General features: G+C 42.9%; 1 protein-coding gene across 2 annotated transcripts in view; it reads left to right on the top strand.

The window, feature by feature from the left end:
• Nucleotides 1-276: 276 nt before the first annotated feature.
• The window catches only part of LOC146575343 (syntaxin-binding protein 4), an 82,393-nt gene continuing 66,873 nt past the window's right edge, over nucleotides 277-15,796 (top strand). For both annotated transcript variants that reach the window (XM_085269990.1, XM_085269988.1), the window contains exon 1: nucleotides 277-434. In XM_085269990.1, coding sequence (XP_085126116.1) covers nucleotides 292-434 — 143 coding nt within the window. In that variant the 5' untranslated portion in view covers nucleotides 277-291. The remainder of the gene's footprint in view (nucleotides 435-15,796) is intronic.

Genomic DNA, 15,796 nt, shown 5'->3' with positions numbered 1-15,796 from the left:
TCCTGAGTTTTCCAAAGGAAAGCAGATAAATATATCTATCCGGTCCTGTTTGTGGAGGACGTGGTGCAGTTTGGAGAGGAACGGTTCATTTTGTGCTTGTGTTATGTCCCGAGGGAAGGAGTCAGTCAGCTAAATGTATTTGCTGAGTGGACATTGAAGCTGGATCAGCTGGAACGCTTAAATGCAAGCTGAAGGGAGGTGATAGAACGCTGCTGTGGGCCCCCCACTCTGGATGACACCCATCTTTAGCTAGTTGTTTCTCCAAAACAGAGCCTCCCTCGAGTTTCCCTCATGATTCTCTCCTCTCAGAAGTTGCCTGAGCTCTGGGACTACTTTCTGATTTATGTCTCAGGAGCACTAGAGTTTAACCCTGACAGCGAAGACATAGACTTGGGACTGTTTCCTCTCAGGATGAACCCCACCATTAAGACCAGGTAGGTGATGCTCAGAGGAAGTATTCACAGAAGCAGGGAAAACGCATCTTCACATTGCTCCCACGACAGAGTTCGGTCAATCTGGGTTGCTTGGAAATTAATTAATGTTAAAAGGAAACAACTGATGATTTATATCATCATAATAATATAAATCTCCAGTGAAAATTATGTGGTTTTTTTAAGATATTACAAGCGTCTGAAAATTGTGTATTTTGGTACAGCTGTCACTGAGCTGGTTAGAGCTGAACCTTTTGTCTTCAGCTGGCATCCACACATGTACATGTACTTTAGCATGTACTGACAGTAATCATCAGTGTAGTGTCTCCTTTGTGTGACCAAGTTTCATTTCTCGTACTGAAGCTGTAGGAAGAAGGACATTGGTGAGGCTGACGGCAGCTCTGGCTTTATTTGAAACAGACCCCTCTATCTGCTTGGTTATCACAGACACGAGAGTGCTTATGTAAACAGCAGCTGTTGTCATTTTGTCATTTTCATGGAAAGTTGGTTGTGCATGAGTATGCATACGTTTGGTCAAAGGGTCAATTCTGTTTATAAAGTTATGAAGTAAGAAGAACATCATTAACGCTGGTTGTCATCATTCAGGACTCCAAGACATCAGCAGTCTGCTGTCATTATGGCTGCTGTCTTTGTGACATAACTGCTGTTACCAGCAGGTTCAGTCATGCAGGCGAAAGTGCTTTTGCTGAGTGCTGAAGTGCTTGTGGAGAGTAATCAGATTACCTATCAGCATTGGTGCTTTAATTAAATTCCAATTGTATTCTCTTACTGTTTGAAGCTTCTGTCTTGTTAAGAGTTGCACATGGAGCGTAAATCACAGTTGCAGCTCCTGGAAACAGAATGTTAAGACAGATGGTACACTGCTGAGCACAAGACTAATGTTTGGTACTTTTTCTCTGACACACACATCCAGCTGGTATTGTTCAGATATCACAATGTCTGCCTCACTGATATAATGCAAGGGGGCCTTTACAGGTTTGTATTGTTATCCTTTTTTTATCAGGTGACTCAAACCTTTTTTTCAGTAGTAAAAAAAGTGTTTGAGTCCCATTAAAGTCCCCCAACACAGAACCAGGCAGATGGAGGTGTGATTTTTAAGGTAGTTTCATTTTTAATCGTCTGGATGTTCGAAAAAACAGCTGAAACTTGTGGAAAGAGGAGATGGACTTAAAAAATCCATGGGTGCACTGGAAAAGATGAAAAGACTATTTTTCATCTCTGAAAAATAGAGATAATACATCCAATATTAGATTATACATGGAACAAATAAATGTCTCCCTGCTTAGTGAGAAGTGCAGGTCTCGCTCTCAGTTCTTCATGCGTCGTTGTTTGGGGGGAAGGATGGTTTCACAGTTGTGTACTGTGAGTTCAGACATTAACTTCCAGTTTGGATTCAGGAGACAGGCACCCTCTTTACTTTTAAAACTTTCCTTTTTGATAAAGCATATAGTTAGGGCTGAATCACGTGACCTTAAATCCGTCCTTAGTTACACTGCACCGGCTATAGGCTTCTGCGGGTTTCTCGTGATGCACTGATTGATCTTCTTCACTCACCTTTTTAAACAACACTCTGCCTTTAATAATTAGTTATTATAAATCTCTGGCTCTTTTCCACAGTCTGTCTTTGTGCTGTTCTCCCCTCACCCTCAGTGAGTTGCGGCAGATTGAGCCTGGTTCTGTCAGAGGTTTCTTGCTATAATTTCAGAACTGCAGGTGCTGGAAACATTCCTCAGAGAATTTGATCCACGTTGATAGTTGTTGATGATGATGATATTCATACAGTTGTTGTAGTTTCACTACATTTCAAGGCCATGTGAGTACAGTGAACATCGTCCTGTTCCTGAAACCAGTTAGACATGATATGGGATTTCTAACATGGTGTGTTATCCTGCTGGAAGGAGCCATCAGAAGATGATACACTGTCAGCAGCAACACTCAGGTCGGACTGTGGAATGTAAACAATGCTTCGTTGATATTACGGAGGACAAAGTGTGCCAAGAAAATGCTTCAAGTTGCTACCATATACCATATTAGCAAGTGGAGTCCTTCAAATTCCTTGGTGTCCACATCTCTGTGGACCTCTGCTGGTCAGCTAACATCATGGCCCTAGTCAAGAAGGCCCAGCAGTGGCTACACTTCCCAAGGGTGCTCAGGAAGGAGTGATTAAACACCCAGTTGCTGGTGACCTTCTACAGATCCACTATCGAGAGCCTGCTGACCTATGCTGCATGGAGGCAAACAGGAAGAGACTACAGAGGGTAGTAAACACAGCACAAAGAATCATCAGCTGCCCTCTGCCCTCCTTGTCTGCCATCTATAACTCCCTTTGTCTCAGCAGGGCCAGAAACCCCGGCTGCCATCTTTTTAACCTACTGCCGTCTGGCAGGCGCTTCAGATCCATACAGGCCAGAACAGACTCAGGGACAGCTTCTTCCCTAAAGCTATCACCATACTCTACTTAAACTTGCACAAAAAATAATCTGCACTGAAATATCATCAATTCTCTGCCTGTCTGTCTCTGTCATCCAGTACTGCAGTGTGTATTTATACTTATATTAAATGTATAGTTAAATTATTGTATAGTTTTTATAATGTTTTAAAGCATGTGTGCACTTTTGTTTCGTTATACTATGTATAATGATAATAAAGGCTTTCAGTTCAATTGAATTCAAATCTCTGTCCAGAAGAAGAAGTCCTAGGAACAGTAAAGATACTGCACAGAATCATCAAGTTCCCAGGCCTCTGGTAGAGGACCCGAGCTTGATGGATAAAGTCCGCCTGCAGGGGGGCAAGAGGGGAATTTTAAAAATATATAAAAGATAAAAGATATAAAAGTAAGAAAAAACAGAGATAAATAACAAGGAGGATTCAGTGCAGAGAGGTCTATTAACACATAGTGAGTGAGAAAGGTGACTGGAAAGGAAAAACTCAATGCATCATGGGAATCCCCGGCAGCCTACGTCTATTGCAGCATAACTAAGGGAGGATTCAGGGTCACCTGGTCCAGCCCTAACTATATGCTTTAGCAAAAAGGAAAGTTTTAAGCCTAATCTTGAAAGTAGAGATAGTGTCTGTCTCCTGAATCCAAACTGGAAGCTGGTTCCACAGAAGAGGGGCCTGAAAACTGAAGGCTCTGCCTCCCATTCTACTTTTAAATACTCTAGGAACAACAAGTAGGCCTGCAGAGCGAGAGCGAAGTGCTCTAATAGGGTGATATGGTACTACAAGGTCATTAAGATAAGATGGGGCCTGATTATTTAAGACCTTGTATGTGAGGAGCAGGATTTTGAATTCTGGATTTAACAGGAAGCCACTACAGGAGAAATCTGCTCTCTCTTTCTAGTCCCTGTCAGGACTCTTGCTGCAGCATTTTGGATCAGCTGAAGGCTTTTCAGGGAGCTTTTAGGACTTCCTGATAATAATGAATTACAGTCGTCCAGCCTGGAAGTAATAAATGCATGAACTAGTTTTTCAGCGTCACTCTGAGACAGGATATTTCTAATTTTAGAGATGTTGCGCAAATGGAAGAAAGCAGTCTTACATATTTGTTTAATATGTGCGTTGAAGGACATGTCCTGGTCAAAAATGACTCCAAGGTTCCTCACAGTGTTACTGGAGGCCAAGGTAATGCCATCCAGAGTAAGAATCTGGTTAGATACCATATTTCTAAGATTTTCAGGGCCGAGTACAATAACCTCAGTTTGATCTGAATTAAGAAGCAGAAAGTTAGCGGCCATCCAGGTCTTTATGTCTTTAAGACATTCCTGCAGTTTAACTCATTGGTGTGTGTTATCTGGCTTCATGGACAGATAGAGCTGGGTGTCATCTGCATAGCAGTGTAAATGTATGCTATGTCTTCTAATGATGCTGCCTAAGGGAAGCATGTATAATGTAAACAGAATTGGTCCTAGCACTGAACCCTGTGGAACTCCATAATTAACCTCAGTGTGTGAAGAGGACTCTCCATTTACATGCACAAACTGGAGTCTATTAGATAGATATGATACAAACCACTGCAGCACAGTACCTGTAATACCTACAGCATGTTCTAATCGCTCTAATAGGATATTATGGTCGACAGTATCGAACGCTGCACTGAGGTCTAGCAGGACAAGCACAGAGATGAGTCCACTGTCAGAGGCCATAAGAAGATCATTTGTAACCTTCACTAAAGCTGTTTCTGTGCTGTGATGAGCTCTGAAACCTGACTGAAACTCTTCAAATAAACCTCTGCAGATGATCTGTTAGCTGTTTGACAACTACTCTTTCAAGGATGTTTGATATAAAGGAAGGTTGGAGATTGGCCTATAATTAGCTAAGACTGCTGGGTCTAGAGATGCTTTTTGAGTAAAGGTTTAACTACAGCCAGCTTGAAGGCCTGTGGTACATAGCTGATCATTAGAGATAGGTTGATCATATTTAAGATTGAAGAATTAATTAATGGCAGGACTTCTTTGAGCAGTTTTGTAGGAATGGGGTCTAAAAGACACGTTGATGGTTTGGAGGAAGTAATTATTGAAGTTAACTCAGAAAGATCAATTGGAGAAAAAGAGTCTAACTTAACATCAATGGTACTAAGAGTAGCTGTAGATAATATTACATCTGTGAAAACTACAAACAGCTGGAGAACTACTGAAGTTAACTCAGAATAAATAAAAGAAAGTCTGGCTTTTTGGAAGAAAAATATAAAGAAGAAAGGGGAGGCGCAAGATGCTGATGATGTTGAAAATCATGTATTCAAATAAAACCTTCAGGAGTTATTTGATCATTAAGTTGTCTCATTTTAGAGAAGCTGTTGGTTAACCTTTGTATATAGTTCTGTGTTGTTTGTTTGACCTGATGTCCTTCACCCTATCTTCACTGTGAGTTTGACCCCAGGCTGTGACAGGTGTGACTGGATGCACTTTGACAGGTTTCGCAACTCATGTCCTGTGGAATTCAGGCCCCTGGTGGCAGCAGACATCACTTTGCTGTGACAAAGGAAAACAACATGCTCTCATTTAGTCACCTGGTCTTATCATCTTTGTCTGACACATTGGTAAGATGTGTCCTTCATTCACTCTTGTGTCAAGGTCATTATATTGAGCACAGCATGGCAGCTCATAACTGTGTTGGAGCTTCAAGTCTGTTTTTGGTGCAGCTGGCTCTCTTTTTACAAGGTAAATCACCTTGGTAATGTAGCTGAACACATAACCTGGTAAGCTGCAAGTTATGCTCAGAGCTTTGTCTAAAAAGCACTGCTTCTCTTATTTACAGTGTGCTTTAAGTGCATAATTGCCATTTATATATGGAAACCGTTGAGTGGTACGTCCCTCAAAGACATAATAGATTCTATAAGTACAGACATGTACACACTAAATATACATATGTATACATATACATGCACACAGAAGGTGCATTATGCATGAATTACACGGTCACAGCATTGCTTTCTTCTCTTAACTGCAGAAAGTGTTGCTTTTTTATAATAGATTCCCATAACCCGTTCCTTTGATAATGTGTCTGATTGGAGTAGATGGTGCTCAGGTCACTGATTTTGTGAGGAAGAGAAATTAGATGCAAATCAAATGCCCTCTTTTATGTGAGCATACTCAGAGCAGGAAGTAGGAAACCTGGGACGCAAAGGAGCTAACATTAGAACAAGACCGAGAGGGGAACACTGAGGTTGGTAGAGACAACAGGAATCACAATGAAATCAAAGCAGCTATGAAAGTCAAGAAGACTAAAACTCCTAATACAGAACTCAAGAGAAGAATACAAAAATGCACCAAACACAAAAATCCAAACTTTGGCACAATGTCACGGTTCTGGGTCAGTTTTGACCCAGTATTTTGAGTTTTGATTGATTAGTTTATTTTTGAATGTTTGTTGTGGTTTTGGGCGCTATGAGTATTATTATTATAATGATTATTATTATTAGAATTCTATGTTTCTGTTTATTCACGTTTAAGGATTTGTTCTCGGTTGTATCTCACGTTTAGTTTAGTTCAGGTTCCATGTGTCATTCTGTCTGTCTGTCTCAGTGTCAGGTCTGCGTCTTGGTGTAGTGTTCTCGTTTCCTGTTTTATTGTGAAGGTCTGCGTCTCATGTGAGTGTGTTCAGTTTTACCTCTGTCTCGTCTTGTTGATTATTCCCAGCTGTGTGTAATTCCCCTGTGTTTCTCTGTGTATTTAAGTCGTGTCCTCTGTCATTGTAGTTGCTGGTCCGTCTGTGTAGCCACCATGTCTCACCCGTGTGTTCTCCCTGCTGTCCATCGTCATTCTCCTCTGCTCGTTCTCATTCAGGTTTGTGCTCTGTAGTTTAGTTGTTTTCCAGTATAGTTTAGTTTGTCTTCATTTGCCATTTTTTCCTTTGCCATTTATTCAATAAACCACCTTCACATCTTCACGACTGCCTGCAATTGGGTCCTCATTTATTATTTTTATACGGCTTATCTCACTCGCCGTGACAGTACGGACCAGCCAGATATGGATCCAGCGGCAGTCACCCCACCCAGGGAGCTTCAGGAGGCCGTTATCGACTCTGCTTCTAAATTAATTTACCAGTGGTTAGAGCATGAGGGAGAAGCCTCTCTTTACTCGGTGGAAGCCAACCTACAACACCTTATTTCCGGTTATCCCTTGCTATTGGACTCTCTACATCCGCTCGTGCAGAATTTCGTTCTCCACGAGCTTCACCTACATCCCCCCCCCCCCCCGCCGCTACTGCTCGCCCACTTGCTTCAATGGAGGACGTGCCGTCCGTACCGCCGGATGAGGAGTTACCCGGCCCGTCGGAGCCGTCTCCACGGAGGAAGCGACGTTCGTGCCGCCGGCGCGGCACCCCACAGCCGGATTTCAGAATGTCAGAGCAGCTGGCTGTGGTGAGTGAAAGGGACACTTTTGTTGACTCTGTTGCTTCTGTGACTGTGGTTTCTGGGGCAATTTTTTGTGTTTCTACTGAGGATAACAATGATTTCTCACCCATGGCCATAGCTTCTAAGACTGCCTGTTCTGAACCCTCGTTCCATGTTTATGACTGTGTCCGCTCCATTGTCCCATCCTCGCTTCCATCCCAGTCAAATGCCAGGCCTGCCGCGCTGCCCTCAGTTCAGCCAGCAGCCGCGCTGCCCTCAGGTCAGTCAGCCACTCCACCACTTATTAGGACTCCACTACAATCGTCTCCACTACCTGTAGGTCAGTCTGTAGCCGCTTCGCTGCCTATTGCTCTGTCGCCACCAGTTCAGCTGTCTGCCAGCTCATTTACTCAGCCCCTATCCTCACTGTCTCATTCAAAGCAGGGAACACACTTCACCACAATATCTGCTGGTTCTCTTAAGCTGGCCATGTCAGAGACAGTTGCTCCCTCAAGGGCCTCCCCAGAGGCTGGGTGTCAGTCACCAGCCAACTCTGGACCCCTAGAGGTCAAGACGCCAGCGCCAGCAGCCTCACCGGAGAGCTCACCAGAACAGTCTCAGCTCTCAGCACCCCCTGAGAGTTCAAGTGAGTTCACCCGTCCGCCTCCGTCCTCTGCTGAGTGTATTGGGGAACACTTTCAGCCCTCTGAGGACTGCATCCCACTGTTGCTGCCTGAGTCTAGCCACTGTGCTGCTCAGTCCCAGCCAGTGTCCACACTGGCAGAGATCTCCGTACCTGCTGCTTCAGTGTCTGTTTCCACTGGAGGGCCCGAGGAGCCCGTCCAGTCTCAAGCCATGTTAGCTGGGGGTTCAGGTGAACCCAGCCAGCGTCCTGCCTCGTCGGCTGGAGGGCCTGAGGAGCCCATGCTGCCTCAAGTTTTGTCTGCTGGGGGTTCGGGAGAACCCAGCCAGCCTCAAGTGTCGTCAGCTGGAGGGTCCAAGGAGCCCGTCCAGCCTCATGCCACGTCTGCTGGAGGGTCCGAGGAGCCCACCAAGCACCACGCCTCGTTAGCTGAGGGTCCTGGAGGACCCAGCCAGCACATCCTCACATCTGCTGACGGTCCGGGGAAGTCTGTTCAGCCGTCATCTGCTGAATCATCCCCCGCGACTTCTACATCACCACCTGCAGCATCACCGCCTGCAGCATCGCTGCCGTCAGGTTCCGCAGCCGTCAGGTCCAGTCTCTGTGTCTTCATCCACGCCTTCGTCTTCGCCTGGTCCTGCCTCGCCTGGTCCTGCGGTTGCCACACCGCCGTCAGAGCCAGCTCGACCCGTTCCGCCTCGCCTCTGCCAGCCGTTTTCCGGGCCTCTAAGTTGGCATCATGGCCTTCGGGGACGGCCTCCGGAAAGAGTTCGTCGCCGCCGCTGGCATCTTGGCCGACCTCCGGACCTGCTCAGTGGGCACCACTGCCTTCCAAGTGGTCGGCCTCCAGAACTGTTGGCCCGCCGTTGCCGTGTGCACGGCCGGCCTCCAGAACTGTCTTGGTCTTTGTGTTGTCGACCCCCGGGTCGACCCCCTGAACTTTTCTTGGACTCTTGTTGAGCTCTAGTTTGGTTTTGTTTTTGATCTATTTTCCTGTGTTCTTGAACTGTTGTCTTGTGTATTTGGACTCTTGTGCTCCTTGTTTTTTGTTTCGTTTTAGAGCTGCACCCATCAATTTCCAGCCTCCGTAGTCCGGCCGGTCAGCCTCCCATATCTGTAGTTATGAATCCATGCGTTTCATTCATATATAACACACACAGCAGCACAGACAAGCAGCCATACACACTCAAAGCCAGACATCAACCTCATGTTAGCGTTAAACGTAACATACCATGAAACATTGATGATAATAATAATAATAATAATACATTTTATTTGAGGGTGCCAAAACCCAAGGTCACCTTAGAAAGAGAAAAGACATCAATAAAACAGTAGATTAAAATAGATTCTAATAAATTAAAATACAGAAACCAGCAAACTACAACCACAAACAACAAAATAAAAAAACACAATTTGACAGCAAGTAAAATCTGTATTAAAGCGAGTAAGCCAGTTAATGGAGCTCATAGTACCCTATCACCCCTACAGAGCACTTTGCACTTTCTTCTTCACTCACTATGTGTTTAAACACTGCTCTGCATTTGATCATCAGTTATAATTAATCTCTGGCTCTATTCCACGCTGTGTCTGTTGTCCTGGCTGCCTCTCCTCACTCCTAATCAGTCATGGCAGATCACTGTGCCTCATTGAGTCTGGTTCTGCTGGAGGTTCCTTCCTGTTAAATGAGTTTTTTTTCTTCCCACTGTCGCTAACGTGCTTGCTCTTAGGGGTTCATATGATTCTGTAGGTTTTCTCTTGATCATTGTAGGGTCTTTACCTTACAATATAAAGCTCCTTGAGGCAAGTGTGGTTGTGATTTGGTTCTATACAAGTAAAATTGAATTGAACAGAGATGGATCCGATTACTTTTTTCAAGTAACGAGTAAAGTAAGGGATTACTATTGCAAAAATGGTAATTAGATTACCGTTACTTTCCCGTAGGAACGCTGCGTTACTGCGTTACTAAAACCGTGATTTTTTTGCGAGAATGTCTCACGACAGTGACGTAAGCGAGTGCGCCGTTAGTGACAACAGCTGTGTGCAGATCAACAATGGATCACATATCGAGTGCGGGAGAGAGTATGAGCGTGCAGCGTTTAAAGCGTGGAAGTACTGACCTTACTTTGAGTTTGATTCCATAAAGAGTGACAAAAACATTAGTGTCCGCTGTGCGTGGGAAGAAAACTTCTTTTTACAGCGAAAAAAACCCCTAAACTTCCAAGCAAGCACCGAGTAGCTACGACTTAATGGGAAACTCACAGAGAAACTCGCGGATTCTTCCACTGACCGCGGCACACCTGCACCAGGGTAAACCTCCGCCTGCCCCACTCCTGCTTTACAGGTGAAAATAGAGCAACAGGACCGCTGAGTCTTTGACTTTATTTATTTTCTGCTGTGTTTTACTTGCATCTATTTGAAAGACTGAGTGTAAACACACAAAATATTTTATTTTATGTGCTGGAATGTGCAGAAAATAGGTTTAAATGTTAAACTAATTTCTTCCAGTCAGAGAATGTTGCAGATAATTACATTTTTGCTTGATGCATAAAGTTAAAAGATTAAAACTAATAAAACAAGTTTTAAAAAGAGACTTTTCCATTTGATTACATTTTGTATGATGGATTATGCAGAAAAAGTAGAATTGGGCTGAAAGATCTATCGCTTTATCACCTACTCAGGTTGTAAATCGTGTTTTTAAAAAGTAACTAAGTAATTAATTACTTTCGAAAGTAAGTAATCAGTAAAGTAATGGGATTACTTTTTGGGGGAAGTAATCAGTAATTAGTTACTGATTACTTTTTTCAAGAAACTTGACCAACACTGTAATTGAATATGTTTCTTCTATCAGCCGTATGCTCCTGTTGACTGATGGCTATATATGATGGAAAACCAGCATGTCTTCTTGTTGCTGTTGTGGAAACGTGTGCAGGTGCAGTATACACATGGTGTGTGTCCCACTTTATGTGGGACTGGAAACGTTTTTATCTCTTGTCCCCCTGCCACACATTGAGATAGTGTACCAGATATCACCATATTTAATGAGCATTAATAACACGTCCCCCACACGTAGTTTGGCCAGTGTGCTTACTTTTAAACAATATGTGGATGAATATCGCAGAAAGAGTCACTGAGAGCTGCTTGGTGAAATGCCTCAAGGTTCTCTTAGGGCCACGTTGTAGGTGTTGTGACAGCGGCCATGCATGCCACTCAACTGCACAAACATATACATCAGTAATGGTATCCTCCCACACTTTGATCTTCCAGAAAATGCAGTGCAGCTCCCTTTCTGTAGGGGGCAGCCTTGTAACTGGAAATACTTGACAAGGATCAACCATCCTTTTAGTTTTCCTTGTCTCTTTCTGTTACATACACTCGTGCTGTCTCTCTCACTCCGTCTGTTATACACATAAACACACATGCACATGCCATCATGATAACAAAAGATGTACAAATATGTGTGGTGGAGCACGGGTGCGTATGTCTCCCAGTGATTGGGTCCAGCCTGTTTGATTTCTCAGTGTGGATTGGATAATCTCCTAATCTGATAATGACCCACTGTGGGGATTTAGTGATTAAAGTTCCAAGGCAAATGGTCGTTGCCATGGCAAAAGAAGATGAAACTGTTTGTGTGGCTGCACAGAACAGAACTGTCACATGTAATGTTGCATGGATATCAACATACGCATCTATGCTAGAGATGTATTGTCAACATGAATTCTCTTTGAATTCACTTTTCTATTGTCAGATGTTTTAGCTTTCAGGACTGAGGGCCAAACTTTTTGATGGACAAAGTGTTGGATTTTCGTCTTTTTATAGAAGCTCATGTTTTCATTTTCAGTTTTTTTTGTGATGGTCTCTGTCTGGAGTTCCAGTTTTCTTTACTCAAACACTGTTTCACCTTTGTCTGTTTGCAGTCTGGCTGTTTTCCTTGTGAGTGTTCACAGCGTTTCTGCTGTGGTCAGGCTCATCTCAGGAGGACATGTACATTTATAACAGTTATCATCATCCTTGATTGCTGTACATAACAAGGGAGACACTTCCTGTTCTTCGAAAAGTTCCTCCAAGAACAATATAGGCACTTTTGGACCTCTTGTTTACATGCATGAATCTCTTTTAATACTTCAACTCACCAGCAGTTAACAGACAGACTCTCTAATGGAAGACAAAAGAATGCTGACATGCCGAAAGTGCAAACATTATGAATCAAAGGTATAAAAGTTTGCTTTTAACAGGTTTTTTCAAATAATGTAATGAAAAAAAACCCAGAATCTCAACATTAAACTCACCAAACAGACAAAAGCCATTCGCAGCCTGCTGCTTTTAGTCCAGTGGCTCAAAGAACCCTGAAGTTCTTCAAAGCATCTTTGGAAGATGCTTTGAAGAACTGCTAAGCTGCTCTCGCTATTAGATTAAAACATGCAGGATTCCATGTGTTATGCAATTCAGCTGCTGATGAAAGTGAACAAGTCTCATTTAGGTGGATTACCCAAAACATTGCTTTGCCATTTGAGAAATATGCAAAAAAACAAACAAACAAACAAACAAACCAATGAAACATGGATATGAGAGGAAATGTAAGAGTCCAGAGCAGGCAAGTCATTTCCCAGTGAAGATGGGACAACAACCAACTGCACCATTAATTCAGTTCATTCATTCATTTATTCAAACCGCACTCTGTACGTATGTGTGCGTGAGCTGTAGCACAGCCAATCAAATTAACCAGATTTTTTTAAGAAGAAAAAAAAACACTCAAAAATGCTGCAAAGAGTTTTTTTTTTCAGGTACATAAACTATGAAGTAGTCAACAACAAAAAAATGAAATGCAATATGCAAAACATGCAAGCAGAGAATCACAGACAGAGATGGAACAACTTCCAACTTTGTCCGACAGTTGAAGTTGCATAAAGAACGTAGGTGGTGCTTCTCTTTGGCTACGATGAGATAGCTGACTTCATCTAACTTTGTGATCTCAACTAACTTTAATGTGTGTGTTGTCCTGCTATTTTAAAGCCGGACGCATCCAAGAATAACATGCAGCTTATCTCAGAATTGTGGGTAAAAATTATTCTTGGAGCTAGGTTTAATTGAGCTGCATTTTAAAGAGGTGCAATTTCACAATTTGTGTATATTTTCTAAGTCCACTATTTCGTCATGTGTTGAGAAAAACAGAGATTTAAAAATCACATGGTCTAATATTTACATTTAGCATAACTGCAACATTCTTCTTTTGTTTTTTTTAAAGACTCGAAAGGACTTGAAGTTCAAAGTTTCAGACTTGTGACTTTACTCGACTTTTACACCAGTGACTTGAGACTCGACTCTGACTTGAGGATAAAGACTTAAGACTTACTTGAGACTTGCAAAACAATGACTTGGTCCCACCACTGCTCTCTCGTACTTTGTGTGTTAGTTAGAAGCTCCTCTGTTTGTACACTGGGCTTTTGTTTCATTTTAGATTGTGCTTCTGCCAGGTTAAAGCTCTTTACTCATCGTGGCCTCATGTCCTGGATTTGGAGCCTCCTCTCGTCTAACTACACAACAATGCAACTTCCTCCGTGTGCTGATGATTAGTCCCATGTAAGGCCTTGGTCATCCATGATTTTTTTCTCTTCCTTTCACTGGTACAATGAGCTACAGTAAGTTATCAGGGTTGAGCTGCTGTTGTCTTCCATCGTTTATTCTGTCCTGGAGCTATTATTTCAATGACAAAACAACCTTTATTAAGGTGGAATTCAGAAATTCAAAGGCAAAAAATAGAATCCAAAGTGCCACAGCTTATGCAAAGCAGCCATGAGTCGGGATAATGAACACAGACACTCTGAGCCTAAAGTGACTTTAGATACACAGGAGGTAAGAAGGGAAGTGGAGATACCTGGGGAACCTCGGAGCTGAAGTCAGTCAGGACGATGACAGACAGGAAATAAAACACCAGACAATAAAGTAAGACAGGAAGTGACTGACAAAGCTGACCTGCACACAGGTGAACAGGCTATGTGATATCTTATCTCACTTTAAACAGATACATGTAATGAAAAATAGAATTCAAATAACTACTTCTGTCAAGCTTAAAGGTTCCTTGTTACTCCTGGGAGAGATGTGGGGGCTTTACATACTATTTTATGTGTGCTGCAACATTACACAGCATTATAAAGAGACATACATAATAAAGTAAAAGCTTAATTCTGGTGTTACAGAAGAACACAAACACGATGGAACCAAAGACATTAGATAATTAACACAAAATAAAATCATTTCTTTTCTGTAGACTCACATTGTGTTCATTTGTTGGGAAACGACGACACAAAGAGACACAACAGTGTGTGCGTATGTATAAACAAAGGAGAGCGCACATCGCTGACATACTCGCTCAGCTGCTCATGCTCCCAGGCAAAAAAGAAACCAATAAAACACTGTGAGAAGCAACAAGAAGTGCAGTGATGTCCCAGCTCTTTTATGACTCAGATGTGCAACTTTGCATCTAATGGGATGTTTTAGTGAAGCATGCAGTGTGTTTACACCAGTGTTTCCCAGGCTTTTGGAGCCACGGCCCATATTTCACATTAGAAAAATCCCACAGCACACCACCAAACAGACATGTCACACAAAGCATACGGATCATTCTTCCACCAAATATAGCAGAACTGGCTCGGTTTGTCCCAGTATACCTTTGTTGCTTCCTTCTGACCACTACTCATGCTAGGGCCTTCATCTGGGTCGAGTTTTCTCCAGGACCAGGTCAGACTGAACACTTTTTCTTTTTAAACATCGTCTCACAGCATGACTGTTATTTAAGTTCTTCTTCGTCTTCTTCTGTTTTTACTGCCGGTTGGCAACACATTTATTAGAGCAGGTGGTTGTACTGCCCTCTAGTGGAAGAGAACGTCATTGTTCTGCCCGTTACTCACGCCGTCGCTTAGAGCACCAATCAGGTTGGCCAGTACTAATAATGTTCCACGGCACACCTGATCATTTCTCACAGTGGTTGGGAAACGCTGGTTTACACTGTGTGCAGCGTGGAAAGGGGAGTTAGTGATGAGAGCCTGTTACTTTAATCAGCTGCTTAAATCAATTTCCACTTTGCTCACTGGGATAGGACCGTGTCTCTTTGTGTTTTGTGGAAAGTGTCTGGGACTGTGAAGCCTTGCCTGGTGCAGGCTCTAAAGGATGAGATGCTTCACATTTGGAGACAAATCTCAGGTTGGCTACGACTGCAGTCAAGCATTAGCCAAGCTTACATCTGTGCTCCCAAAGCCTGCCTCTGGAGTCAGTACAAGACCTCAGGGTTTGGTAAGGGCCTGGAAAGACTCCAGCTTCTTTAATCCCAACAACTGGAAAACATCACAAACCTTGTCCTGGCTTTAGACAACTCACTGCTTTAACAGTTTTGAACTGTTTTTACTGTATCTCCGCTGTCACTGTAATAATGGTTTATTTTATTGAACCAAAAAACTGATAGATTGAACAGAAATGTTCCTTTTTGTTTTAATAACAATATCTTTAACCAGGTCTTGTAAACCTAAATGTGTAATCACATACGAGTCCATGTGATAGTCAGACTGGGCTCGGATCAGTTTTTTAAAAGCTTAAAAGTTGGATTTACCGGCACGGACTGAATTCATGAATCCAGCGTGTAGTCTGAACAGGATTCAGAGAGCGTCAGGGTCGATAACCACACTGCTGTCCTTTTAAAAAATATGATGTGGATCCACGCCAGATTAATCTGCTCGACAGCTGGTTTTAAATTTAGCTTGTTTATGGCATTTTGTTCATGGACAGACAGAACCTTGTACTATAACACACCCTAATATCAGCTGACTGGTTTAAATCTTAGTCACCTGCACAGAGAAGGCTAGTCCCCATACTGCA

This window comes from Mchenga conophoros, linkage group LG4, assembly GCF_057382185.1.
Source record: "Mchenga conophoros isolate Kocher_MC1m ecotype Shallow Benthic linkage group LG4, M_conophoros_male_GT1.1, whole genome shotgun sequence".
Classification (NCBI taxonomy): domain Eukaryota; kingdom Metazoa; phylum Chordata; class Actinopteri; order Cichliformes; family Cichlidae; genus Mchenga; species Mchenga conophoros.
The sequence above is the reverse complement of the archived record's forward strand: the minus strand, read 5'-3'. Positions and strand labels throughout refer to the sequence as shown.